The sequence below is a fragment of the Cyprinodon tularosa genome, unplaced genomic scaffold (genome assembly GCF_016077235.1).
Source record: "Cyprinodon tularosa strain WSP-4 unplaced genomic scaffold, ASM1607723v1 ctg822, whole genome shotgun sequence".
Lineage (NCBI taxonomy): Eukaryota > Metazoa > Chordata > Actinopteri > Cyprinodontiformes > Cyprinodontidae > Cyprinodon > Cyprinodon tularosa.
Window position 1 is genome coordinate 1 of NW_024039588.1, and position 27774 is coordinate 27774.

The window sequence follows — 27774 nt, forward strand, 5'->3', positions numbered from 1 at the left end:
AAAAAGTGTCTGTTTTCTTTTTCCCTTTACGGTTATAAAACAACTTTACTTTTTAAATGTTGGCTTCGGTTTAATGCAGAGGTCCCGGATTGGCAGACCGGTGTTATGCGGAAAAGTGCATCCCTGCCAAGACATGCATCCCCAGTACAGGTGTTATGAACATTTAATCCAGGGATTGTGTCTGAGGTTCGGCTGATTTATTTGTTCTAGTCTCTTGTTTTTCACTCACAGCAATAAACAGTGATGCTGACGGGAGTTTGGAAACTGCAAAGCTTTGACTTCAGCTGAAAATCAAACGTGCATCAACACAGCACAGCGTTCACAGACCAGTGTGATGCATTCACGAGCGTCAGATCGCTATGGTGCATTCAGGAGCATGGGACATTTCACACTTGCAAGGAAAGAGGCACAAATGGAACTTAACTCATACAATAATGTATTTATTCAGAAACATTGTGGGCTGTCTTATAAAACTGAATGCTCTATAATTGTATTTCTGTTATTTTTTTATTTTTTAATTATGCACATCTGCTAGCTTTTTATTCTAAAAAATCCATAATATTACAGCAGCAAATAAAGTTTTTCCAAAGCCTGTTTAAAAGCTCCAAATGAGGCTTCAGATCATAAAGCAATAATTATGCTGTTATTGTTTTACAGGCAGAATTAGCATCTGCTGACCCTTGACCTTTAACTACTGATGGATATACAGAATACAGTCATAGTGTCAACTCCTCTGAGATAGCATGGGATGCTATTTATGGTAATCTATATTATTTTTTTATTTAAAAATTCAGTGTATAACATGAATTTAAAGTAACAGATCATTAAAAATGTCTGCAGACCTTTACTTGTTCATTTTCTTTATTCAGACCCGCTGATTTTTAATTGGTTCCCCTGGTTTAATGTTTCTCATTGGCTCCGCCCACATCTAGTGAAACTAGTGTGATTGGATGAGTCAGAGAACGCAAACACTCATTGGTTAGCTAAAGGAAACCATCAGAAGCAAGCAGGTGTTCTTCAAACTGCTAACTTGAATTGTCTATGCCATGCTACGATGTGGGATTCAGAAAAAGATGCTGAAATGTCTGAAAGGTCGGACACATAGAAATAGAGCTTTCAGTTCATCTAGCGGCATCTGGCTTTTTTTATTAAAGGTTACTTTATACATTTATACTTTAAGTAGTTTCTGGAGCGCATACTTTTTCACTTTAACTTGAGTAAAGAGGTCAAGTTGATACTTCAACTTTTACCAGAGTGTTTTTAAACTGCAGGATCTATACTTCTACTTAAGTAACTAATGTGTGAATTTTAGACACCGCTGCACCTGACCGCACTCTTTATGCTTCAACTAAACAAAACAAACAAAAAGTCATGTTTTCAAACTTTATTTCATCTTTTTAAATATCGCTATAAACTTCTTTAAAAGCAAAGTTGATCTAAAATCAAATGATTGTGTGAAATTAAACCTCTGCAGACCAGGGGGGCGGGGCTTATTTAGCTGGTATCAGACATTCAGTTCATGGCTCATCTTGTTCAGGTTGTGGAGGTAGAATCAGAGCTGGAGTGGTTCAGGTGAGGTTCTGCTCAGCCTTCCTATTGGCTGGTCAGGCTTAGGGGGAGGAGCCAGGGACCTGGAGGAGTGGAGAGGACATGGAGAGTGAAAGAGGACGGCAGACAGAGAGCAAAGACGTAGAAGTGGCTGATCAAACTGACCTGTCGTCCTCGTCCAGAAAAGACGGTGGTCAGTCCTTTCCTCTGGGGGACGTGTCTCAGAGGCTGCGCCCTGCCCTTCATCTCTGAGATCAGCTCCGGGCTGGACAGAGACAGACCTGGACACCAGAGGAAAGTCACACATCTACATCCAGAGGAGGTCAGAGGTCAGAGGTCGATCAGTATGAAGCAGGAGCCACAGTGATGGACGCGGGAACAATTCATCCTTTATTGCTGAAAAAGCTTCTGATGCTTTTATAGATAACGAGTTGTTTCCCACAGCGGGAAATTTCAGGGCGACGGTGTCATAAACAGGAGGATGAACGACATTTGGCCAATAAAAAGGAAGGAAACCCTGAGCAGCTATTGGTTAGAGCAGCTCTGCTCTGATTGGTCGACCCGTTCTCACTGACCGGGTCATCATAGAAGAGGAGCAGACAGAACCATGATCAAGACCATACAGAAGACTGCTGGACCAGGAGGACCTGGAAGACCTGAGGGACTACAGGTACTAGGGGGACAAGAGGGACCAGAATGACCTGGAAGACCTATGGGACCAGGAGGACCTGGAAGACCTGCAGGACCAGGAGGACCTGGAAGACCTCAGGGACTACAGGTACTAGGGGGACAAGAGGGACCAGGATGACCTGGAAGACCTACGGGACCAGGAGGACCTGGAAGACCTGCAGGACCAGGAGGACCTGGAAGACCTGAGGGACTAGAGGTACCAGGGGGACAAGAGGGACCTGGAAGATTAGAGGGACCAGAAAGACTAGAGGTATCAGGAAGACTAGATAAATCAGAGGGACCAGTAAGACTGGAGGGATCAGGAAGACTACAGGAATCAGAGGGATCAGGAAGACTAGAGGGACCAGAAAGACTAGAGGGACCAGGGAGACTAGAGGAATCAGAGGGACCAGGAAGACTTGACGGACCAGAACTCCTAGAGGGACCAGGGAGAGTTGAGTGACCAGAAAGACTAGAGGGACCAGAAAGACTAGAAGGACCAGGGAGAGTTGAGTGACCAGAAAGGACTATACGGACCAGGAAGACCAGAGGGATCAGAGGGATTGGAGGGACCAGGAAGACAAGAGGGTAAAGGAAGACAGAGGGACCAGGAAGACTAGAAGGACCAGAGAGAGTTGAGAGACCAGGGGGACTTGAGGGACGAGGAAGACTAGAGGGCCCAGGAAGACCAAAGGGATCGGAGGGACTGGAGGGACCAGGCAGACTAGAGGGTACAGGAAGATTTGAGGAACCAGAAAGACTAGAAGGACCAGTGAGACTAGAAGGACTAGACAGACCAAAATGAGGAGGGACTAGGGCAGGGGTCACCAACGCAGTGCTTTGGGGCACCAATGGGCCCTTAAGGACCACATTGGGGGCCCTTAGCATCTTCTGAAAACAAACCAGGTCACCATGATCCAGTTCTACCTGGACGAGATGACAGGCTGAAGGTTCTTCTATTGACTAATAATAAATGATCAGCTTCTAGTTGAATTATTACACGAAGTGAAGGAACCCGTGGAAACGTTGGACCTACTTCTTCAGAAACCTTTAAAATGAGACAAACTGATGCTCCAACATTAAATGTTGCAACCAAAGAGGCGGCCCAGCAGAAAGTTCTGGTTCTGTCAGAGACAGCGACTGGTACCGTCCAGCGGAAAGTTCTGGTTCTGTCAGAGAAAGCGACTGGTAACGTCCAGCGGAAAGTTCTGGTTCTGTCAGAGACAGCGACTGGTACCGTCCAGCGGAAAGTTCTGGTTCTGTCAGAGAAAGCGACTGGTAACGTCCAGTGGAAAGTTCTAGTTCTGTCAGAGACAGCGACTGGTACTGTCCAGCGGAAAGTTCTGGTTCTCTCAGAGAAAGCGACTGGTACCGTCCAGCGGAAAGTTCTGGTTCTGTCAGAGAAAGCGACTGGTACCGTCCAGCGGAAAGTTCTGGTTCTGTCAGAGAAAGCGACTGGTACTGTCCAGCGGAAAGTTCTGGTTCTGTCAGAGAAAGCGACTGGTACCGTTCAACCGAAAGTTCTGGTTCTGTCAGACACAGCGACTGGTACCGTTCAACCGAAAGTTCTGGTTCTGTCAGACACAGCGACTGGTACCGACCAGCAGAAAGTTCTGGTTCTGTCAGAGACAGCGACTGGTACCTTCCAGCGGAAAGTTCTGGTTCTGTCAGAGAAAGCAACTAGTACCGTTCAACCGAAAGTTCTGGTTCTGTCAGACACAGCGACTGGTACCATTCAGCGGAAAGTTCTGGTTCTGTCAAAGACAGCGACTGGTACCGTCCAGCGGAAAGTTCTGGTTCTCTCAGAGACAGCGACTGGTACCGTCCAGTGGAAAGTTCTGGTTCTGTCAGAGACAGCGACTGGTACCGTCCAGTGGAGAGTTCTGGTTCTCTCAGAGAAAGCGACTGGTACCGTCCAGCGGAAAGTTCTGGTTCTGTCAAAGACAGCGACTGGTACCGTCCAGTGGAAAGTTCTGGTTCTGTCAGAGAAAGCGACTGATAACGTCCAGTGGAAAGTTCTAGTTCTGTCAGAGACAGCGACTGGTACTGTCCAGCGGAAAGTTCTGGTTCTCTCAGAGAAAGCGACTGGTACCGTCCAGCGGAAAGTTCTGGTTCTGTCAGAGAAAGCGACTGGTACCGTCCAGCGGAAAGTTCTGGTTCTGTCAGAGAATGCGACTGGTACTGTCCAGCGGAAAGTTCTGGTTCTGTCAGAGAAAGCGACTGGTACCGTTCAACCGAAAGTTCTGGTTCTGTCAGAGACAGCGACTGGTACCGTTCAACCGAAAGTTCTGGTTCTGTCAGACACAGCGACTGGTACCGACCAGCAGAAAGTTCTGGTTCTGTCAGAGACAGCGACTGGTACCTTCCAGTGGAAAGTTCAGGTTCTGTCAGAGACAGCGACTGGTACCGTCCAGCGGAAAGTTCTGGTTCTGTCAGAGAAAGCAACTAGTACCGTTCAACCGAAAGTTCTGGTTCTGTCAGACACAGCGACTGGTACCATTCAGCGGAAAGTTCTGGTTCTGTCAAAGACAGCGACTGGTACCGTCCAGCGGAAAGTTCTGGTTCTGTCAGAGACAGCGACTGGTACCGTCCAGCGGAAAGTTCTGGTTCTGTCAGACACAGCGACTGGTACCGTCCAGCAGAAAGTTCTGGTTCTGTCAGAGGCAGCGACGGGTACCGTCCAGCAGAAAGTTCTGGTTCTGTCAGACACAGCGACTGGTACCGTCCAGCAGGAGGAGCAGCAGCCTCACCTGGCTGACCTTTGAACTCACCTGGGGAGCTGTCAGAATGCCTGGGGGAGGACTTCCAGGGGCTGGAGGGAGACACGGAGGGGGAGAGGCTGAAGGGGGAGTTCAGGGGGGAGGCCTGGGGGGAGGAGGGCCTGAGGGGGGAGGCCTGGGGAGAGGAGGGCCTGAGGGGGGAGGCCTGTGAGGATGAGGAGGTGGAAGAGGTCCCATCTGTGTCACTGCGAGACTTCAGCCTTCTCAGACGTTCTAAAAGGAAGAAGATGAAGATCAGTCAGAGCGCTCTGCCGCCCCAGGTTCTGGTCTTGATGGTTCTGGTTCAGGTTCTCACCTTTTCGGAACTCCTCCTGGACCTCTGGACTCTGGAGGGAGAAGAACCGCTGGGGAGGTTCAGGTGAGGAAGAGGAGGGAGACGCTCCAGAGAGAGACTTCATGATGGTCTGGAAAAGATGACATCATCAGAACCTGAACAACCGCCAGCTGCCACCATTAAAGGGAATAGATAGAACAATATAGAACAGAACAATATAGAATAGAATTATATTGAGTAGAACAATAAGGCATGCAGGTGGTACAGTGGTTAGTGCGCTCGACCCATGTACGGAGGCCTTAGTCCTCGACGCGGCCGACCTGGGTTTGAATCCGACCTGTGGTCCTTTCCCGCCTGTCTCCACCTCTCCTGTCAGCCTACTGCCAGAAAAACGAGCCACTAGTGCCGTAAAAACTAAAAAGACTAGAACAATATAGAATAGAATAGAACAATATAGATCAGAAAAATATAGAGTAGAATGGAACAAGTAGAATAGAACAATATAGAGTAGAAAAGAAATACACAGAATAGAACAATATAGATTAGTACAATATAGAATAGAACAAAATAGAATACAATATAGAATAGAATGAATAGAACAATATAGAATGGAATGAAAACAACAATATAGAATTAGAGCCATATAAAATAGAACAATATAGATTAGAATAATATAGAGTAGAACATAACAATATAGAATACAAATATGTAGAATAGGAGAGAATGTAACAAAATAGAATAGAGCAATGTAGAATAGAACAATATAGAATATAATATAACAGAACTATATAGAATAGAACGCAATAGAGTACAACAATATAGAATAGAATGAAAACAACAATATAGAATAGAGCCATATAGAATAGAATAATATAGAGTAGAACAGAACAATATAGAATAGAATACAAATATGTAGAATAGGATAGAATGGAACAAAATAGAATAGAACAATATAGAATATAACAGAACTATATAGAATAGAACGGAATAGAATACAACAATATAGAATAGAATGAAAACAACAACAATATAGAATAGAGCCATATAGAATAGAATAATATAGAGTAGAACAGAACAATATAGAATAGAATACAAATATGTAGAATAGAATGGAACAATATAGAATAGAGCAATGTAGAATAGAACGATATAGAATAGAAAAAGAAAACCAGTTTTGACCTCCATAGAAAATAAACTGTGTTCTAAGGACCTGCTGTGACAGCGCTGCTCAGTGGCCCCTAGGGGGCAGCAGTGTGTCCATGAAGGAGCTCAGCTGCAGCTCCTCCATGAGGAGGGAGACATTGACCTGGTTCTGCTGCGAGAACCTCTAGAAACAGGATCTACATCCATCTGTCTGCAGGTCTGCACATTATAGAATCAAATCAAACAGATGTTCCGATCAGACCTCGTCCCTCCCTTCAGAACTCTGGATCTACTCTGCTCTAATCTACGTCATCAAACCTCTAGATGCTCTGCAGGTTTACATCCAGGAAGGTCCTCAGACACCATCAGAGCTTCAGGGTTGGATCCAGGTCCTGGTCCTGGTTCTAGTTCTGGTTCTGGTCCACATGCTTATAGCTGGTGGTTTCCTGCTGGCTTCTATCAGACATTAATGGTCCATCTGGTTGTTCTGGGTCCAATAAATATGATCAGCAGAAGGTCACTCTGACCAGAACCAGAACCAGAACCACGGCAACCAGCTGACCCAAACCATGAATACATGAGAGGAAATGTTTAATTAGATCATTTAAGAAATGAAAACGTGGAGAAGATTGAATGTTTATGGAGATTTATCTTTATAATTGATCAGAAGGAGCCGATAAGCAGAGGCTGAAGTCCGACGGCCTGTTTACTGCTGGAGCTCCTGCAGGTAAAACAGTCGGCGCCGTTTGTTTTGATCCAGGACAGGAAACACAGAAAACTACTTCCTGTTTATCAGCCGGTAAACCAAAACATGTTCAATAAGAACCAATAAACCTTCAGCTTTATTCCGGTTTCTGTGAAGCTTCGACTGAGATGATCTGATCTCCTTGAACCCCAGTCGGCCTCAGCAGATGGCCGCTCACACTGAGCCTGGTTCTGCTGGAGGTTTCTTCCTGTTCAAAGGGAGTTTTTCCTCTCCACTGTCGCTACAAGCATGCTTAGTGTGAGGGATTGCTGAAGAGTCAATGAGTCGATGCAATCAGCTGGTTTTCCTTAGATAGAAAACTTTGAATCAATCTGACTGGATGATCTGGTGAACCATTTCTATAAAGTGACCTGCGATGAGATGATGGAGCAATAGAAATAAACTGAATAGAATAGAATCTCCAGGTGGATCTAGGAGAACATCTGGACCTTTTCCCTGATCAGGAGCAGAACCTCCATGTCAGATGGTGTCATGGTTCTGCAGGAACAGCTGGGTTCTGATCCGGTTTCTCTGTGATCTACAGTTATTTGAACTCACCCACCCTCATCCACCGTCACCCGACGTCATCCGCCCTCATCCACCGTCACCCGCCCACATCCACCGTCATCCACAGTCACCCGACGTCATCTGCCCTCATCCACCGTCACCCACCGTCATCCACAGTCACCCGACGTCATCTGCCCTCATCCACCGTCACCCACCGTCACCCACCGTCACCCACCGTCATCCACCGTCATCTGCCCTCATCCACCGTCATCCAACGTCATCTGCCCTCATCCACCGTCATCCAACGTCATCTGCCCTCATCCAACGTCATCTGCCCTCATCCACCGTCATCCACCATCACCCACTGTCACCCACCGTCACCCAACGTCATCTGCCCTCATCCACTGTCACCCACCGTCATCCACCCTCACCCCCCATCATCCACGTCATCCACCCTCATCCACCGTCACCCACCCTCATCCACCGTCACCCACCGTCACCCACCCTCATCCACTGTCACCCACCGTCATCCACCCTCACCCACCCTCATCCACCGTCACCCAACGTCACCTACCCTCATCCACTGTCACCCAACGTCATCCACCGTCACCCACCGTCATCCACCCTCATCCACTGTCACCCACCGTCATCCACCCTCATCCACCGTCACCCCCCGTCACCCACCCTCACCCACCGTCATCCACCGTCACCCACCGTCATCCACCGTCATCCACCGTCACCCACCCTCATCCACTGTCACCCACATCATCCACCCTCATCCACCGTCACCCACCCTCATCCACTGTCACCCACCGTCACCCACCCTCATCCACTGTCACCCACCATCACCCACCCTCATCCCCTGTCATCCACCCTCACCCACCCTCATCCACTGTCACCCAACGTCATCCACCCTCATCCACTGTCACCCACCGTCATCCACCGTCACCCACCCTCATCCACCCTCACCCACCGTCATCCACTGTCACCCAACGTCACCCACCGTCACCCACCCTCATCCACCGTCATCCACCGTCATCCCCCCTCATCCACGTCACCCACCCTCATCCACTGTCACCCAATGTCACCCACCCTCATCCACCGTCACCCACCCTCATCCACTGTCACCCACCGTCATCCACCCTCATCCACCGTCACCCACCCTCATCCACCCTCACCCACCGTCACCCACCGTCATCCACCCTCACCCACCGTCATCCACCCTCATCCACCGTCATCCACCGTCATCCACCGTCACCCACCATCATCCACCCTCATCCACTGTCACCCCCCCATCATCCACCGTCACCCACCCTCATCCCCCATCATCCACCATCATCCACCCTCATCCACCGTCACCCACCCTCATCCACCGTCACCCACCCTCATCCACTGTCACCCACCCTCATCCACCGTCATCCACCGTCATCCACCGTCATCCACCGTCATCCGCCAACACCCTCCGTTACCCCCCGTCATCCGCCGTCACCCACCATAGCCCACCCTCATCCACCTACTTCACAAACTTTTTGACAGACAGGAAGCAGCAGGGGAAGCTGGGAAAACGTGTTTCTGAGTCCAGAACCATCAGCAGCGGTTCCCCTCTGCTCTCTGCACACCAACAGCTGAACAGCAGAACATGATTTGAACCTAACCTGCCTTCAGAACCAGAACCAGCTGTGCCTGCGTCAAGGTTAGTGAACCTGACCCGTTTGTTCTGACCTCCATTTTATCAAAGCTGCTCTCCACCAGCCAGACCAGAACCAGCACATCAGATCCACTTTAACCAACCAGTTCAGCCCTCCCAGTTCTCCCAGTTTGTACTCACTGACTGGTGCGAGGCGGCGGCTCCTCAATGGGCCACAGAAACAGCTTCATTAAGCGGGCCAAAGTCTGCGCTGCTATTTATAAAGCGGCCGTCCCTCTGATCAAAAGTCCACTTTAATTATTGACTGGTTTTTATGGACCGTTTCCATGGAGAATAGGAAGGAAAAGAGCAGCAGGCATAGCTGGACTATAAAAGCAGGGTCCAAACCAGTTCTGATCAGAACCCCATAGGTCCTCTGACTCCAAGGGCCGTTTCCATGGTTACCAGGCTGGAGATGGAGATGCTCCAGGAAGGTCTGAGGGCCGATGTCCCCAGGAGGGGGCCAATGAGACGTTCCTGTTTCTGGAAAGGTGTCAGAACTTCCCGCTGATCCCGGTTTTTAAAACCTGCCGTCACTTTTTCTAAATTAACTTTGATCAAATGAAGCCAAAAGGAGAAACAGAATCGTTTTCCTGAACATTCAAACCATGAAGTTGAACCAAACATCTTATTCTACCAGTGGGAATCCAAACTAAAGGACCTCATCAGATCTAAAACCATCCAGATGGAGCTTTACTTCTTATCGTCCTCCTTTAATCCTCATCCTGCAGCTGCGTCCTCCTTCATTAATGGTTTTATTAAACTAAACCTTTCCTCTGACCTGGGATCAGCAGCAGTAACCGTCCTACAGTGATCAAACCATCATGTTTGGTCCAAACAGGATCTATTCACACTGAACCAGTCGGACCGGGACAGAAACCCGACCAGAACCGGACTCTGTGCCACGGCCATCAGAAAGAAAAGGAGTAAAACAGAGAAGAATAAAATGCTTTTCAGAATTTTATTGTCTATTTGACCAAAATGTGAATTATTTGATTAAATGTTAAATTAAAATGTTCATTTTCTGATTCAGAAAATGAACATTTTCAATTCATTCCCATTATTCTATTAATTTTTGTTCCTAATGGTCGATAAAAATCTGAAACTGAGGTTTATTGTTTCAGTTTTTTAACCAATCAGAGGCCAAAGTGCTGCTTTAAATGTGTTAAAGTTTTCCGTAGATCAGAGCATCATAGAATCCACTCCAGTTTATCGATGAAAACGATCTTATTGATCGATCAGCCTGCAGCTGGATCACCTCTATCCACTGCTGCTCTGGGGCACACTGACAGTTTACTGTCAGCGCCATCTGTTGGACAAAGAATTAAATGCATTTATTGTGGAACCATGGAGCCCAGTATAGTTCAGTTTTGATGGATACTGGGAATGTTGGGATGTTTTAGTCTCTTTGTGGAAATAATCCTCCATCTTTTCCAGCTTTAACTTCTTTCCTTATTATCTTAGAGCTCCTCTAATATTTCAGATTAACTTCACGTTTCATGTTTTTAAGTTTCATTAATAACTTTGACCATAACAATGAACCTTTGATATTTCTGTCTTTTATTTGAAGTTTTATGCTAGATTTTTCACTTCACCTCCATGTTTGTTGATGACATCACATTGATGATCATCTTTGTTGCGTTTCCAAGTTTATCTTTATGCTGTGGACTTTAAGCCCATCGTAATATTGTGATTCTATCCTTCTAATTGATATTAATTATTGGGGTTATGGCCTTTAAATGATCACCGGTGTTACACTTGATTCTGTGAGCCTGGCTGGCAGCAGACAGACGGTGGTCTATTATCCTGTGTATCCAGCGAGTCCAACAGGATGGCAGCAGAACCAGAGCCGGTTCTGATCCGCGGTCCGACGCGTCCTCAGAGGGTCCACTTCAGACACCTGCAGAGACACAGAGGTCAGGAAGTCTGGACCAGGTTCTGTGGTTCTAACGGTTCCATCGGGTCAGCTCTATGGTAACCGTAGCAACAGAAACATTAAAGTGAGGATTTTAAAACATTTAGTGGGTTTTATTTAGCAAACAGCGAACTATGATGGCGTCCCAGAGGGAAGCGGATCCTGGAAGGTTCTGGTTCTGCAGAACTTCTAATCCAGAGAAACAGACCTTCTGCTGCTCCTGTAATCATCATTGATGAGCTGAATAATCTAACTAGTTTAATCTAAAGGAAGGATTAAACATTTTATTATTGACTAAACGATTAAACTGATGGGATTAAAGAGCAGACAGATTAGCTCCAGCTGCCAGAGTTTAACAGGCGGATCTAGTTTATGATGATCAAAGAAACATTATAAAAATAGCTTTTAATTCTTGGTTTCAAACTAATGAATGATAAAAATGGAAGCTTAGTTAGATTATTTAGTGAAATAATCCAAGGTTCATCCCGTTTCTTCCCTCAGATTATAGACCTCATTTAGTGACATTATCAGACTGTAAGGGATTTAAACTCAACTGGATGAAACGCCCAAAAAACAGAGAGTACCAGTTTAATCCTGACTTAACCTTTAAGCCTGACTTTAACTTTAATCCTAACTGCCAACCCTGACTCTAACCCTAAGCCTGACTTTAATTTAACCCTGACTGTCTGTCGGTCTCTCTTTCCCTCCAAGACTGCCCTAAATTAAAGCCAGGTCCCTGTCCTGGCTTTAACTTTAAGCCCACTTGTAGCTTTAACGATAACATTAACCCTAACCATAACTTTAAACCTGACTAACATTAACCTTCGCTCTAACTTTAAGTCTGATTTTAACCCTAGCTCTAGCTATAACGCAGCGTTCCTAGCCTAATCCCAGCAGCCTTCCTTTGTTAATCCCAACAGCCTTCATTTGTTAATCCCAACAGCCTTCATTTGTTAATCCCAGCAGCCTTCCTTTGTTAATCCCATCAGCCTTCCTTTGTTAATCCCAGCAGCCTTTATTTGTTAATCCCAGCAGCCTTCCTTTGTTAATTCCAGCAGCCTTCCTTTGTTAATCCCAACAGCCTTTATTTGTTAATCCCAGCAGCCTCCCAGCAGCCTTCCTTTGTCAATCCCAGCAGCCTTCCTAGCCTAATCTCAGCAGCCTTCCTAGCCTAATCCCAGCAACCTTCCTAGCCTAATCCCAGCAGCCTTCCTAGCCTAATCCCAGCAACCTTCCTAGCCTAATCCTAGCAGCCTTCCTAGCCTAATCCGAGCAACCTTCCTAGCCTAATCCCAGCAACCTTCCTAGCCTAATCCCAGCAGCCTTCCTAGCCTAATCCCAGCAACCTTCCTAGCCTAATCCTAGCAGCCTTCCTAGCTTAATCCCAGCAGCCTTCCTAGCCTAATCCTAGCAGCCTTCCTAACCTAATCCCAGCAGCCTTCCTAGCCTAATCCCAGCAGCCTTCCAAGCCTAATCCCAGCAACCTTCCTAGCCTAATCCTAGCAGCCTTCCTAGCCTAATCCGAGCAACCTTCCTAGCCTAATCCTAGCAGCCTTCCTAGCCTAATCCGAGCAACCTTCCTAGCCTAATCCTAGCAGCCTTCCTAGCTTAATCTCAGTAGTCTTCCTAGCCTAATCCCAGCAGCCTTAGTTTGTTAATCCCAGCAGTCTTCCTAGCCTAATCCCAGCAGCCTTCCTTTGTTAATCCCAGCAGCCTTCCTAGCCTAATCCCAGCAGCCTTCCTTGGTTAATCCCAGCAGCCTTAGTTTGTTAATCCCAGCAGCCTTCCTAGCCTAATCCTAGCAGCCGTCCTTGGTTAATCCCAGCAGCCTTAGTTTGTTAATCCCAGCAGCCTTCCTAGCCTAATCCCAGCAGCCTTCCTAGCCTAATCCCAGCAGCCTTCCTAGCCTAATCCCTGCAGCCTTCCTTTGTTAATCCCAGCAGCTGCTTTACGTTCCGGTACCATCAGAACCTCAGACCGACCCGTCTCTAGATAGTCCCCTCAGCCCCTGCAGAAGGTCCTACCTGGTCTCTCTGTGGGTGATCAGACACCTGCTGCTGCAGTAGCGCCCCCCGCAGGTGGAGCAGGTGTAGTGAGACGGGAAGCCGCAGACGCAGCAGAAGTGACGGGGGGGCAGAGAGGAGGGCGGGGCCGCCGCAGACAGGTAGTTTGGTTCTGGACGCTCCGACAGGTTCTGATGGAGACAGAGGATGATGATGATGAGCTGAGCTCAGCCAATCAGAGAGCAGCAGACGGAGCCTCACCTCCTCCTCAAGGAGAGCCGAGAAGTTCTTCCTGAAGCGCTGCTTGAAGTGGTCCCCCCTCGTCTTCCTCCGCTTCTTCTCTGAGGAAAAGAGCAGCAGGCATAGCTGGACTATAAAAGCAGGGTCCAAACCCATTCTGATCAGAACCCCAAAGGTCCTCTGACTCCAAGGGCCAAGGGCCGTTTCCATGGTTACCAGGCAATTCATTCCCATTATTTTATTAATTTTTGTTCCTAATGGTCGATAAAAATCTGAAACTGAGGTTTATTGTTTCAGTTTTTTAACCAATCAGAGGCCAAAGTGCTGCTTTAAATGTGTTAAAGTTTTCCGTAGATCAGAGCATCATAGAATCCACTCCAGTTTATCGATGAAAACGATCTTATTGATCGATCAGCCTGCAGCTGGATCACCTCTATCCACTGCTGCTCTGGGGCACACTGACAGTTTACTGTCAGCGCCATCTGTTGGACAAAGAATTAAATGCATTTATTGTGGAACCATGGAGCCCAGTATAGTTCAGTTTTGATGGATACTGGGAATGTTGGGATGTTTTAGTCTCTTTGTGGAAATAATCCTCCATCTTTTCCAGCTTTAACTTCTTTCCTTATTATCTTAGAGCTCCTCTAATATTTCAGATTAACTTCACGTTTCATGTTTTTAAGTTTCATTAATAACTTTGACCATAACAATGAACCTTTGATATTTCTGTCTTTTATTTGAAGTTTTATGCTAGATTTTTCACTTCACCTCCATGTTTGTTGATGACATCACATTGATGATCATCTTTGTTGCGTTTCCAAGTTTATCTTTATGCTGTGGACTTTAAGCCCATCGTAATATTGTGATTCTATCCTTCTAATTGATATTAATTATTGGGGTTATGGCCTTTAAATGATCACCGGTGTTACACTTGATTCTGTGAGCCTGGCTGGCAGCAGACAGACGGTGGTCTATTATCCTGTGTATCCAGCGAGTCCAACAGGATGGCAGCAGAACCAGAGCCGGTTCTGATCCGCGGTCCGACGCGTCCTCAGAGGGTCCACTTCAGACACCTGCAGAGACACAGAGGTCAGGAAGTCTGGACCAGGTTCTGTGGTTCTAACGGTTCCATCGGGTCAGCTCTATGGTAACCGTAGCAACAGAAACATTAAAGTGAGGATTTTAAAACATTTAGTGGGTTTTATTTAGCAAACAGCGAACTATGATGGCGTCCCAGAGGGAAGCGGATCCTGGAAGGTTCTGGTTCTGGTTCTGCAGAACTTCTAATCCAGAGAAACAGACCTTCTGCTGCTCCTGTAATCATCATTGATGAGCTGAATAATCTAACTAGTTTAATCTAAAGGAAGGATTAAACATTTTATTATTGACTAAACGATTAAACTGATGGGATTAAAGAGCAGACAGATTAGCTCCAGCTGCCAGAGTTTAACAGGCGGATCTAGTTTATGATGATCAAAGAAACATTATAAAAATAGCTTTTAATTCTTGGTTTCAAACTAATGAATGATAAAAATGGAAGCTTAGTTAGATTATTTAGTGAAATAATCCAAGGTTCATCCCGTTTCTTCCCTCAGATTATAGACCTCATTTAGTGACATTATCAGACTGTAAGGGATTTAAACTCAACTGGATGAAACGCCCAAAAAACAGAGAGTACCAGTTTAATCCTGACTTAACCTTTAAGCCTGACTTTAACTTTAATCCTAACTGCCAACCCTGACTCTAACCCTAAGCCTGACTTTAATTTAACCCTGACTGTCTGTCGGTCTCTCTTTCCCTCCAAGACTGCCCTAAATTAAAGCCAGGTCCCTGTCCTGGCTTTAACTTTAAGCCCACTTGTAGCTTTAACGATAACATTAACCCTAACCATAACTTTAAACCTGACTAACATTAACCTTCGCTCTAACTTTAAGTCTGATTTTAACCCTAGCTCTAGCTATAACGCAGCGTTCCTAGCCTAATCCCAGCAGCCTTCCTTTGTTAATCCCAACAGCCTTCATTTGTTAATCCCAACAGCCTTCATTTGTTAATCCCAGCAGCCTTCCTTTGTTAATCCCATCAGCCTTCCTTTGTTAATCCCAGCAGCCTTTATTTGTTAATCCCAGCAGCCTTCCTTTGTTAATTCCAGCAGCCTTCCTTTGTTAATCCCAACAGCCTTTATTTGTTAATCCCAGCAGCCTCCCAGCAGCCTTCCTTTGTCAATCCCAGCAGCCTTCCTAGCCTAATCTCAGCAGCCTTCCTAGCCTAATCCCAGCAACCTTCCTAGCCTAATCCCAGCAGCCTTCCTAGCCTAATCCCAGCAACCTTCCTAGCCTAATCCTAGCAGCCTTCCTAGCCTAATCCGAGCAACCTTCCTAGCCTAATCCCAGCAACCTTCCTAGCCTAATCCCAGCAGCCTTCCTAGCCTAATCCCAGCAACCTTCCTAGCCTAATCCTAGCAGCCTTCCTAGCTTAATCCCAGCAGCCTTCCTAGCCTAATCCTAGCAGCCTTCCTAACCTAATCCCAGCAGCCTTCCTAGCCTAATCCCAGCAGCCTTCCAAGCCTAATCCCAGCAACCTTCCTAGCCTAATCCTAGCAGCCTTCCTAGCCTAATCCGAGCAACCTTCCTAGCCTAATCCTAGCAGCCTTCCTAGCTTAATCTCAGTAGTCTTCCTAGCCTAATCCCAGCAGCCTTAGTTTGTTAATCCCAGCAGTCTTCCTAGCCTAATCCCAGCAGCCTTCCTTTGTTAATCCCAGCAGCCTTCCTAGCCTAATCCCAGCAGCCTTCCTTGGTTAATCCCAGCAGCCTTAGTTTGTTAATCCCAGCAGCCTTCCTAGCCTAATCCTAGCAGCCGTCCTTGGTTAATCCCAGCAGCCTTAGTTTGTTAATCCCAGCAGCCTTCCTAGCCTAATCCCAGCAGCCTTCCTAGCCTAATCCCAGCAGCCTTCCTAGCCTAATCCCTGCAGCCTTCCTTTGTTAATCCCAGCAGCTGCTTTACGTTCCGGTACCATCAGAACCTCAGACCGACCCGTCTCTAGATAGTCCCCTCAGCCCCTGCAGAAGGTCCTACCTGGTCTCTCTGTGGGTGATCAGACACCTGCTGCTGCAGTAGCGCCCCCCGCAGGTGGAGCAGGTGTAGTGAGACGGGAAGCCGCAGACGCAGCAGAAGTGACGGGGGGGCAGAGAGGAGGGCGGGGCCGCCGCAGACAGGTAGTTTGGTTCTGGACGCTCCGACAGGTTCTGATGGAGACAGAGGATGATGATGATGAGCTGAGCTCAGCCAATCAGAGAGCAGCAGACGGAGCCTCACCTCCTCCTCAAGGAGAGCCGAGAAGTTCTTCCTGAAGCGCTGCTTAAAGTGGTCCCCCCTCGTCTTCCTCCGCTTCTTCTCTGAGGAAAAGAGCAGCAGGCATAGCTGGACTATAAAAGCAGGGTCCAAACCCATTCTGATCAGAACCCCAAAGGTCCTCTGACTCCAAGGGCCAAGGGCCGTTTCCATGGTTACCAGGCAATTCATTCCCATTATTTTATTAATTTTTGTTCCTAATGGTCGATAAAAATCTGAAACTGAGGTTTATTGTTTCAGTTTTTTAACCAATCAGAGGCCAAAGTGCTGCTTTAAATGTGTTAAAGTTTTCCGTAGATCAGAGCATCATAGAATCCACTCCAGTTTATCGATGAAAACGATCTTATTGATCGATCAGCCTGCAGCTGGATCACCTCTATCCACTGCTGCTCTGGGGCACACTGACAGTTTACTGTCAGCGCCATCTGTTGGACAAAGAATTAAATGCATTTATTGTGGAACCATGGAGCCCAGTATAGTTCAGTTTTGATGGATACTGGGAATGTTGGGATGTTTTAGTCTCTTTGTGGAAATAATCCTCCATCTTTTCCAGCTTTAACTTCTTTCCTTATTATCTTAGAGCTCCTCTAATATTTCAGATTAACTTCACGTTTCATGTTTTTAAGTTTCATTAATAACTTTGACCATAACAATGAACCTTTGATATTTCTGTCTTTTATTTGAAGTTTTATGCTAGATTTTTCACTTCACCTCCATGTTTGTTGATGACATCACATTGATGATCATCTTTGTTGCGTTTCCAAGTTTATCTTTATGCTGTGGACTTTAAGCCCATCGTAATATTGTGATTCTATCCTTCTAATTGATATTAATTATTGGGGTTATGGCCTTTAAATGATCACCGGTGTTACACTTGATTCTGTGAGCCTGGCTGGCAGCAGACAGACGGTGGTCTATTATCCTGTGTAACTGGGTCAGTGGGCCGCGGTCTGATCGCAGACCAGTTAGCCCATTAGCACAGAAACATCATGATGATTAAAATAAAATGATCAATAGCTCAGTTTTTATGAAATATGTTGCTGCGAAGGATAAACCTGTAAAAAATGTCCTCCGGTCAAGACGGATAATAAACACGCCGTTTATCAGAGGTGGAACAGCCAACGAAAGGTATACAGCGAATAAAGATGTGAGAAAATGTTTATGATAAAACACTCTGTTTCTATGGTTCACCAACATTTTCACGAGGACACCAAAGGAACCTGATGGCGATCCAGACCCAAACAGACCAGCAGCAGCCTGTAAACTGGAAGGAGTGGACTTAGTACGGAAAGCCATAAACAACATTAATTTGATCCTTGAAAAAGGGTCAATAGTTCTATTTGGAAGATTTAAATGTGTTTAATTAAATTAATAATCCTAAATACATTTATAAATTAATTTTAATGTTTAATGATATTTTTATTATTCTGGAATAATTTCAGTCATAATGTTTAAATCCCTGAGGTGGATTATTTAGCGATACCGTCGTTAATATCGACTAACTTTATCTGATCAGAGGTCTGCAGAGTGTGGAGCGCTGCTGCCTTGCACAAACCTGCGGCCTCTCTGTGGTTCTCTCTGGGTACTCCAGCTTCCTCCCACAGCCCAGAAACACCAGTTAGATGAAGGTTTAATCTCAGATTAGATGTAAAATCTGTGGTTTTAAATGTAGATTTTTCCCATTAGTTCATTAATCTATCGGGTTTAACTGTTCTTAAATATTTCATCTCCGACCTTCTAGAACATGCGGCGCTGCAGGTCCGTTTCCCTCCCATCCTAATCTCAGATTATTAATCCCTCCCTCTGGAACCTTTCTTCTTCCAGGAATCGTTTCTCCTTCCATCTGATTTTCACTCAGAGGTTCTGATGGTTCTGCAGCGACCCGGTTCTGGAGGCGTCATCAGGTGTCAGAACATCCACCTTCTAAATGAAACATGAGCCGCATCACTTCCTGGAAGGAAACCCGCCACGTAGATCAGAACCGAGCCAGAACCCAAACAGAACCTTTTAAATGGATTGTTTCAGTCTGAGGGATGCAGCAGCACCACCTGCTGGTGAGAAGATTCCAAATTTCAGGAGGAACTGGACCCAACAGAACCACAGAACCACAGTGGACCCGTTTGTTCTGAAACAGGATCTTTATTCAGTGGATTAATGACGGCTCCTTGTGGACCCATCAGGAGCAGAACCGCCTGGTTCTGTTCAGAGGAGCAGAACCGCCTGGTTCTGGTTTAGAGGTTCTGGTTCTGCTTTAGGCATAAACACACAGAGGAAAGTCTGGACCTCACTGATTCAGAACATCTCCAGGGTTCTAGAGCAGATGGAACCAGAACTGGATCCTCCTCCCTCTGGGACCAGGAGGACGGGTCCAAACCTCAGGGACACCAGAACCGGTCCTTTAAGGAGGATCATCAGCAGCGAGTCCAACAGGATGGCAGCAGAACCAGAGCCGGTTCTGATCCGCGGTCCGACGCGTCCTCAGAGGGTCCACTTCAGACACCTGCAGAGACACAGAGGTCAGGAAGTCTGGACCAGGTTCTGTGGTTCTAACGGTTCCATCGGGTCAGCTCTATGGTAACCGTAGCAACAGAAACATTAAAGTGAGGATTTTAAAACATTTAGTGGGTTTTATTTAGCAAACAGCGAACTATGATGGCGTCCCAGAGGGAAGCGGATCCTGGAAGGTTCTGGTTCTGGTTCTGCAGAACTTCTAATCCAGAGAAACAGACCTTCTGCTGCTCCTGTAATCATCATTGATGAGCTGAATAATCTAACTAGTTTAATCTAAAGGAAGGATTAAACATTTTATTATTGACTAAACGATTAAACTGATGGGATTAAAGAGCAGACAGATTAGCTCCAGCTGCCAGAGTTTAACAGGCGGATCTAGTTTATGATGATCAAAGAAACATTATAAAAATAGCTTTTAATTCTTGGTTTCAAACTAATGAATGATAAAAATGGAAGCTTAGTTAGATTATTTAGTGAAATAATCCAAGGTTCATCCCGTTTCTTCCCTCAGATTATAGACCTCATTTAGTGACATTATCAGACTGTAAGGGATTTAAACTCAACTGGATGAAACGCCCAAAAAACAGAGAGTACCAGTTTAATCCTGACTTAACCTTTAAGCCTGACTTTAACTTTAATCCTAACTGCCAACCCTGACTCTAACCCTAAGCCTGACTTTAATTTAACCCTGACTGTCTGTCGGTCTCTCTTTCCCTCCAAGACTGCCCTAAATTAAAGCCAGGTCCCTGTCCTGGCTTTAACTTTAAGCCCACTTGTAGCTTTAACGATAACATTAACCCTAACCATAACTTTAAACCTGACTAACATTAACCTTCGCTCTAACTTTAAGTCTGATTTTAACCCTAGCTCTAGCTATAACGCAGCGTTCCTAGCCTAATCCCAGCAGCCTTCCTTTGTTAATCCCAACAGCCTTCATTTGTTAATCCCAACAGCCTTCATTTGTTAATCCCAGCAGCCTTCCTTTGTTAATTCCAGCAGCCTTCCTTTGTTAATCCCAACAGCCTTTATTTGTTAATCCCAGCAGCCTCCCAGCAGCCTTCCTTTGTCAATCCCAGCAGCCTTCCTAGCCTAATCTCAGCAGCCTTCCTAGCCTAATCCCAGCAACCTTCCTAGCCTAATCCCAGCAGCCTTCCTAGCCTAATCCCAGCAACCTTCCTAGCCTAATCCTAGCAGCCTTCCTAGCCTAATCCGAGCAACCTTCCTAGCCTAATCCCAGCAACCTTCCTAGCCTAATCCCAGCAGCCTTCCTAGCCTAATCCCAGCAACCTTCCTAGCCTAATCCTAGCAGCCTTCCTAGCTTAATCCCAGCAGCCTTCCTAGCCTAATCCTAGCAGCCTTCCTAACCTAATCCCAGCAGCCTTCCTAGCCTAATCCCAGCAGCCTTCCAAGCCTAATCCCAGCAACCTTCCTAGCCTAATCCTAGCAGCCTTCCTAGCCTAATCCGAGCAACCTTCCTAGCCTAATCCTAGCAGCCTTCCTAGCTTAATCTCAGTAGTCTTCCTAGCCTAATCCCAGCAGCCTTAGTTTGTTAATCCCAGCAGTCTTCCTAGCCTAATCCCAGCAGCCTTCCTTTGTTAATCCCAGCAGCCTTCCTAGCCTAATCCCAGCAGCCTTCCTTGGTTAATCCCAGCAGCCTTAGTTTGTTAATCCCAGCAGCCTTCCTAGCCTAATCCTAGCAGCCGTCCTTGGTTAATCCCAGCAGCCTTAGTTTGTTAATCCCAGCAGCCTTCCTAGCCTAATCCCAGCAGCCTTCCTAGCCTAATCCCAGCAGCCTTCCTAGCCTAATCCCAGCAGCCTTCCTAGCCTAATCCCTGCAGCCTTCCTTTGTTAATCCCAGCAGCTGCTTTAGGTTCCGGTACCATCAGAACCTCAGACCGACCCGTCTCTAGATAGTCCCCTCAGCCCCTGCAGAAGGTCCTACCTGGTCTCTCTGTGGGTGATCAGACACCTGCTGCTGCAGTAGCGCCCCCCGCAGGTGGAGCAGGTGTAGTGAGACGGGAAGCCGCAGACGCAGCAGAAGTGACGGGGGGGCAGAGAGGAGGGCGGGGCCGCCGCAGACAGGTAGTTTGGTTCTGGACGCTCCGACAGGTTCTGATGGAGACAGAGGATGATGATGATGAGCTGAGCTCAGCCAATCAGAGAGCAGCAGACGGAGCCTCACCTCCTCCTCAAGGAGAGCCGAGAAGTTCTTCCTGAAGCGCTGCTTAAAGTGGTCCCCCCTCGTCTTCCTCCGCTTCTTCTCTGAGGGGACAGAGACCAGTCAGAGGGACAGAGGGACCAACAGAGAGGGACAGATGAGTGACCTTCATCCACTCACCTGGTTCTTCTGTCTCGCTGAAGGCTGGCAGACGGGCTGTTGGACCTGGGGGGGGCAGGGAGGACAGGGGGTCGTCCTGGAGACGCAGAGACACAGAGGACAGTCCAATCTAATCCAGGTCCACTTTGATCTAACCTCCTTTCTTCTCTTTTCCTTCTGATGAACTTAAATGTGAAACTTTTTAACCCCGCCCACTTTGCATCCATTAGGAACATCTCTGCGCTGTGATTGGCCCGCCAGTTCTAGGAACTGGGGCTTGGATCCAGGTTAGACCACTCGCTGGTGGGTGGGGCTAGTTCACTAGGCTACCGATGGACTCCACCCACCTGGAAGTTATCTTTCTCCAGAGCCTCCAGCTGCCGGGTCAGCCTCCTCTGGCGGGTCGCCTCATCCAGAACCCTCCGCTGACCCGCCTCCACCCGCGCTGAAACACAGAGACACGTTAGAAGGACATGGCAACACCTTTCACTTCAGTTATTGAACCTTCACCTTTACTGAGGTGCTAGCTTAGCTTAGCTATATCCTTCCCTCCTTCTACATGACCCAGAGCCCTGATGCGGTTCTGGATCAGAACTCAGTCAGACTTTATATATTAATCTGGTGTCTAAACACATCCATGTGGTTTCCATGTCCAACCCAGCCTCCAACACACCTCTGGGGGAACATTCAGTCCATTTCTGACCAGGTTAAACCCAGAATAAACCTAGATCAAACCCAGATTAAACCTAGATCAAACAGTTAAAACCTAGATCAACCCCATAATACACCTAGATCAAACCCAGATTAAACCTAGATCAAACCTAACTCAACCCCAGATTACACCTAGATCAAACGCAGATTAAAGCTAGATCAAACCTAAATCAAACCCAGTTTACACCTAGATCAAACCCAGATTAAACCTAGATCTAACCCAGATTAAAGCTAGATCTAACTCAGATTAAGCCTAGATTAAACCAAAATCAACCCTTAATTACACCTAGATCAAACACAGATTAAACCTAGATCCAACCTTTATCTAACCCAGATTATACCTAGATCTAACTCAGATTAAAGCTAGATCAAACCTAGATCAAACCTAAATCAAACCCAGTTTACACCTAGATCAAACCCAGATTAAACCTAGATCTAACCCAGATTAAAGCTAGATCTAACTCAGATTAAAGCTAGATCTAACTCAGATAAAGCCTAGATTAAACCTAGATCAAACCTAAATCAACCCTTAATTACACCTAGATCAAACCCAGATTAAACCTAGATCTAACCCAGATTAAAGCTAGATCTAACTCAGATTAAGCCTAGATTAAACCAAAATCAACCCTTAATTACACCTAGATCAAACACAGATTAAACCTAGATCCAACCTTTATCTAACCCAGATTATACCTAGATCTAACTCAGATTAAAGCTAGATCAAACCTAGATCAAACCTAAATCAAACCCAGTTTACACCTAGATCAAACCCAGATTAAACCTAGATCTAACCCAGATTAAAGCTAGATCTAACTCAGATTAAAGCTAGATCTAACTCAGATAAAGCCTAGATCAAACCTAGATCAAACCTAAATCAAACCCAGTTTACACCTAGATCAAACCCAGATTAAACCTAGATCTAACCCAGATTAAAGCTAGATCTAACTCAGATAAAGCCTAGATTAAACCTAGATCAAACCTAAATCAACCCTTAATTACACCTAGATCAAACACAGATTAAACCTAGATCCAACCTATATCTAACCCAGATTATACCTAGATCTAACCCAGATTATACCTAGATCTAACCCAGATTAAAGCTAGATCTAACCCAGATTAAACCTAAATGATTCAGCATTGAACCTGGTATCAGGAGTCTCCTAACTGGACTAACTTCCTTTAATGTCTCATCAATGTTTAGTTGAATCCTCTGTGGAGTTAGGAAGCTGAGGCAGAGGCATTTGTTGCAAAAAAAAAAAGTTTAAATTTATTTAACGTTCTTAGTCAGAGAGATAGAGCTCTGACTGAGGCAACCTCAGTACATTTATACCTTACAAAATCCCAAAACACACTCCCCCCAGATCACAGAGGGAGGTCCTGCCTCCTCCAGGCTGCAGGGTTGATCTATAGCTTCTGGTTCAGCAGGAGAATGACTCTCCATTGGGAGGTTTGGTTTGGATTTTTCTGGACGCTAGTGAACGACACTATTCTTTGTGTGGGATTATTCGCACTAACTGCTTTTCTTTGGAAACAAGTTTTTTTCCGCATCTTTCTAATCTGAAACATAAAGAAATCTATTCATTAGAAATGTAATTAGTATGCGAACAGTTACATTAAGTTAGGAATGTTTTTTCGTCAGGCATCAACACAGCCACCTATGCTTCAGTAACCAGGTAATCTCACCACCAGTTAATCTGTCACACTATCCGAATGATAGACCGATTAGTAAAAATAATTCTGATGTAAAATCTGTATCTTTATACATTAGGATTATTTCTAAAACTGCAGTTCGGCTTGAATAGCTTGTTTTCTCGGTGGAATCCGCAGCAGAGCGGATGTTTTCAGACAGAAACCCCCCAAAGAAGAACCTATTAGGGGAGTAACTTCTGTCCACCAATTAATGTTTCTAAAACACATCTGATTACAGCAGCGAGGTCGCTTTTTATTCACTAATCAGCCTAAAAAGAGAAAAACTCACCGGAGGTTTTCTTCTCCAGCACCATCTTGTTTGAACGGTGGCCGCAGAGCTCAAACTAAACGAAACGCGAAGGCCTCAGAAACAATTCAGACTGATTCATAAGAAAGGAAATAATTTAATTCTTCTTATTATTTTCAACAATTCAATTAAACATACTTAGAGTGTTAAAACATTTTTTTAGCAGAACCACTGAGATTGAACAGAGAAAGTTAGATCATTTTATCTGATTCTCTTATTCATGTGTGGTTGAGTCTCTATCGCCCTCTGGCGGTCAAGCAGCAGAAGTCCGAGTTTATGATGGGTTTTACTGGAGTTTAAAGGTTTGGAAACTTTATAGAGTGGTTGATTAAAAAGCAGGATCTCTATTGGGGATTTATTATAAACTTTATCAGCATTTGGAAGCTGATTGTCCTCATTTAACAGCCAGGAAGTTTGGTTCCACATGAGAAAAAGGACAGAAACAGAATCAGAACCATCTGAACTGCAGCTGTGAGCATTTTAATCTGCAGAATTCGATGGTTGCGAATTAAATGTACCAACATTAAACATCTCACATCATTGATTAAATCTGATGCTTCAGTCTGGACCAATCAGCAGTGGCTTTACTGTCTCCAGGTAACAAACATGGCTGCTTCCTTTTCTTCCTGCCATCAGCCTTTTGCTCTGAATCATTGCAATGCTTTGGACAACAACTCTCAGTCTGACCATATAAGGAGTTCCTGAAAGACGTCATCAACATGTCTTCACCTTCTCAGAGTGAGGATGAACATCTGACCAGAGCTCCAGGTTAATAAGCTGTTCTAACAGCTGACTCTGCGGTGGCCTCAGCCCTCCTCTACGCTGTCGTCTGCTGCGCTCCTGGCAGCTCAGAGCGGGACAGAAAGAGACTGAATAAGCTGAGGAGAAAGGGATCAGTGTTTTTAATTCAGAGTAATTTCCATGTGAATGTGCTTTACTGGAGGCATCCATGTTTGTCAAAGAACACTACTGCCACCTACTGGTTAGTGACGTCACGGTGCGGTATCGGCTGTTGATCAAGTCCCAGTGCTGTATCTGGTGTTTGTCACAACGCGCTATTATCCAAGTCATCTTGAAAACATTCTTCTTCCAAATGTTGGCTACATATTACGTGTTTTTTCTCTGGCCAGAAGTTCGATGGCAAATCCTCCCTCTTCAATTTGGCGATCCAACGACCAACCCGTCCGTGGAGGATCAGGAATCAGAAAGGTGGAATAACTCTTTTTTTCACTTTTACCCGATGTATTCCAGCATCCAGCTGCCATGCACGTGGGCATTGTCAGTTTCACTACAGCTCTGGTGAATTTCAATGGTGAAGTCCTCTGGAAATCTTCAATAATTGTTGTTGATTGCAGATGTGTCTAGTAGTTCCCATTGATTTAGCTTGGAAAGCGGGGAGAATGGCGCTAGGCTTACCGCACCGTGACGTCACTGCTGGAAGATGGCAGGAGGGAGGGGCTACTGTATTTGGTCAAACATGGCCGCTCCCAGACTCAGTAATCGCCATGAAAATTATTTATATTTTCTACTGATTAACGCTAAATTCATGAAATCACCGCAAACATCTTAGCTTTAGGTATAAATAATGATCCCTTGGTTATTCCTTGCTGAGCTGTCTTTTCCTTAAATCAGTCCTAGCTGTCTTTATCCATGCTGGCTCAGATGTTAGAAAAAGGTGGCAGGGAAAGTAGAATACAGCGTTAGCCTCGCTGCATGCAGTTAGCCGAGCCTTGGAGTTAAATAATCCTTTAAACTTGTCAATCAGCTGTTCTTTCTTATTGCACTTACCGATTAACGTTAAATTCATTAAATCACCACAAATGTAGTAGTTTTAGGTATAAATAATGATCCATTGGTTATTCCTTGTTGACCAGACTTCTTTTTAAAGTCGTAGGGAAGCGGCTGTTCCAACTGTCGCATTTCTGAATTCTCCCAGTGGTGCCCGACTTTACACGAGTGAATAAAGTGAATGTGATTGGTCGATTATCAAGGGGGCGGGATTGTTGTGGCGGAAGGTTCACAAGCAGGTTTGGTTGTGGCCGGTTTGTTGGAAGCATCTAAGTTGCACAAAGCTGCTAACCAGTTAGCATCTTAGTGCTAGCAGGTTCCCAATGGGAAATTCCATTGGGACCAAGTAGCACTAAATTGGTGACTTAGAAACGACGCTGTCAAGGAACGCTATGGACAGAGGAAACATGCAAGAGGAGGAGAGTTTAGTGTCGGAGGTCGTGGATGAGTCTCCTCCGTCATCCATTTTTTATTTAGAGGAGGAAAGCGGGGACGAAGATGTTGTGGAAGAGGACGCCAGGGCGGCAGAAGCTTGGTTTGGTGTAGAAGGCTTCCAGCCGTACATGTTTGAGCCCTTGCCTCGCAACGCTGCCAGTTCTGTTAGCTCTACGCCTGCCGAAGACACAGACGTCCATCCCCGTGAACACTGGGACGCAACTCAATGGGAAAGGAAAGGATTCTGGTTTCAACCGTTGCGTATATTAGCTGCGACACATGAATCAAGATGCTATGACCGAAAACATTTGATTGACAGATGAACGTTGATATATGATTGGCCGAATTTAGGTGTTCAGGCTGACGTAGAACTAACTGGCCTGCAGAAGATAAAACGAAAAAACACAGATTTTAGGATAATATGGTCTGATAAAGAGAACATTTATATACATGTTTAAGCCAGAATGATTTGACATTTAAATATGATTTCCCTACGATTTAAAAAAACCTGTCATGAACCGATGTAATGAGTAAATCTCTCCACTGTGAATTACCATTCAGAACCAGTAAGATTCCAGTAAAAAAAAGAAAGAGTTCAGTTTATTAATAAAACTTTATTCATTCACTTTGAAACAAATAATTTAGAGCAGTTTGTACAAAGCAGAGAGCAGCTTCCTCCTCCGTCAGCTGGAAGCAGCAGAACGTTAGAACCCTTTAGAACCCGCTAACGACCCGCTTACACCCCTGATTGGTTCATAGCTGTCCATGCTAAAGACAGGGGAGGTTACCATGGCAACGCCCCCTGCTGGACTAAATCTACATCTAAAAATCTCTGTACATCACACATGCTCATCTTGCTATATGTAGTGAGGACCGTGTGCTGAATCCTGACAGTAAACCAGAGGTTATTAAAAGTATTAATACTCTGAAAAGTATCGATACTCAAACAGTGTATCCGGATACAATAGTAAGCTTGTATGGTGTGGAAACTATAGGTGTGTTTGCATGTTTCTCTGTTCATTTCAGATTCATGGTTCCTTATTTTCTAACTAGAATCTGTGGTTCTGTTTTTCACAGTGAGACTGAAATAGATCCGTTTCTCTAGATTTAATTTTTTTTCTCCCATAAATCGATGCTCAGCTTGAAGTTTCAGCCTC

At 45.6% G+C, this 27774-nt stretch overlaps 3 protein-coding genes across 6 annotated transcripts; all 3 read right to left on the minus strand.

The window, feature by feature from the left end:
- Positions 1–1369: 1369 nt before the first annotated feature.
- Positions 1370–9600, minus strand: LOC119774679 (DNA-directed RNA polymerase II subunit RPB1-like). 2 transcript variants are annotated; one of them, XM_038272322.1, is made up of 5 exons: positions 9495–9600; positions 5293–5401; positions 4989–5210; positions 1714–1829; positions 1370–1631 (listed from the first exon to the last, which is right to left on the minus strand). In XM_038272322.1, the coding sequence occupies exons 2-5, from the start codon at positions 5393–5395 to the stop codon at positions 1611–1613; spliced, it is 462 nt and encodes a 153-aa protein (XP_038128250.1). In that variant the 5' UTR covers positions 5396–5401; positions 9495–9600; the 3' UTR covers positions 1370–1610. The 2 variants fall into 2 exon arrangements, with proteins under 2 accessions (XP_038128250.1, XP_038128249.1); XM_038272321.1 differs by lacking the exon at positions 9495–9600 and adding an exon at positions 9389–9409.
- Positions 9601–11167: 1567 nt separating this feature from the next.
- On the minus strand, positions 11168–24533 carry LOC119774662 (zinc finger HIT domain-containing protein 1-like). 3 transcript variants are annotated; one of them, XR_005279560.1, is made up of 7 exons: positions 24377–24533; positions 22035–22132; positions 21709–21784; positions 21553–21632; positions 21313–21482; positions 19245–19359; positions 14497–14528 (listed from the first exon to the last, which is right to left on the minus strand). XR_005279560.1 is itself a non-coding variant. In XM_038272299.1 (6 exons), the coding sequence occupies exons 1-6, from the start codon at positions 24399–24401 to the stop codon at positions 11232–11234; spliced, it is 471 nt and encodes a 156-aa protein (XP_038128227.1). In that variant the 5' UTR covers positions 24402–24533; the 3' UTR covers positions 11168–11231. The 3 variants fall into 3 exon arrangements, 2 of the variants coding, with proteins under 2 accessions (XP_038128227.1, XP_038128226.1); XM_038272299.1 differs by lacking the exons at positions 14497–14528; positions 19245–19359; positions 21313–21482; positions 21553–21632 and adding exons at positions 11168–11253; positions 13293–13462; positions 13533–13612; XM_038272298.1 differs by lacking the exon at positions 14497–14528 and having other exon boundaries at positions 18979–19359.
- On the minus strand, positions 14499–17012 carry LOC119774681 (zinc finger HIT domain-containing protein 1-like). The gene is made up of 3 exons (XM_038272324.1): positions 16824–17012; positions 16584–16753; positions 14499–14584 (listed from the first exon to the last, which is right to left on the minus strand). Exons 1-3 carry the CDS (start codon positions 17010–17012, stop codon positions 14563–14565), a joined length of 381 nt encoding a protein of 126 aa, XP_038128252.1. The 3' UTR covers positions 14499–14562.
- Positions 24534–27774: the final 3241 nt, after the last annotated feature.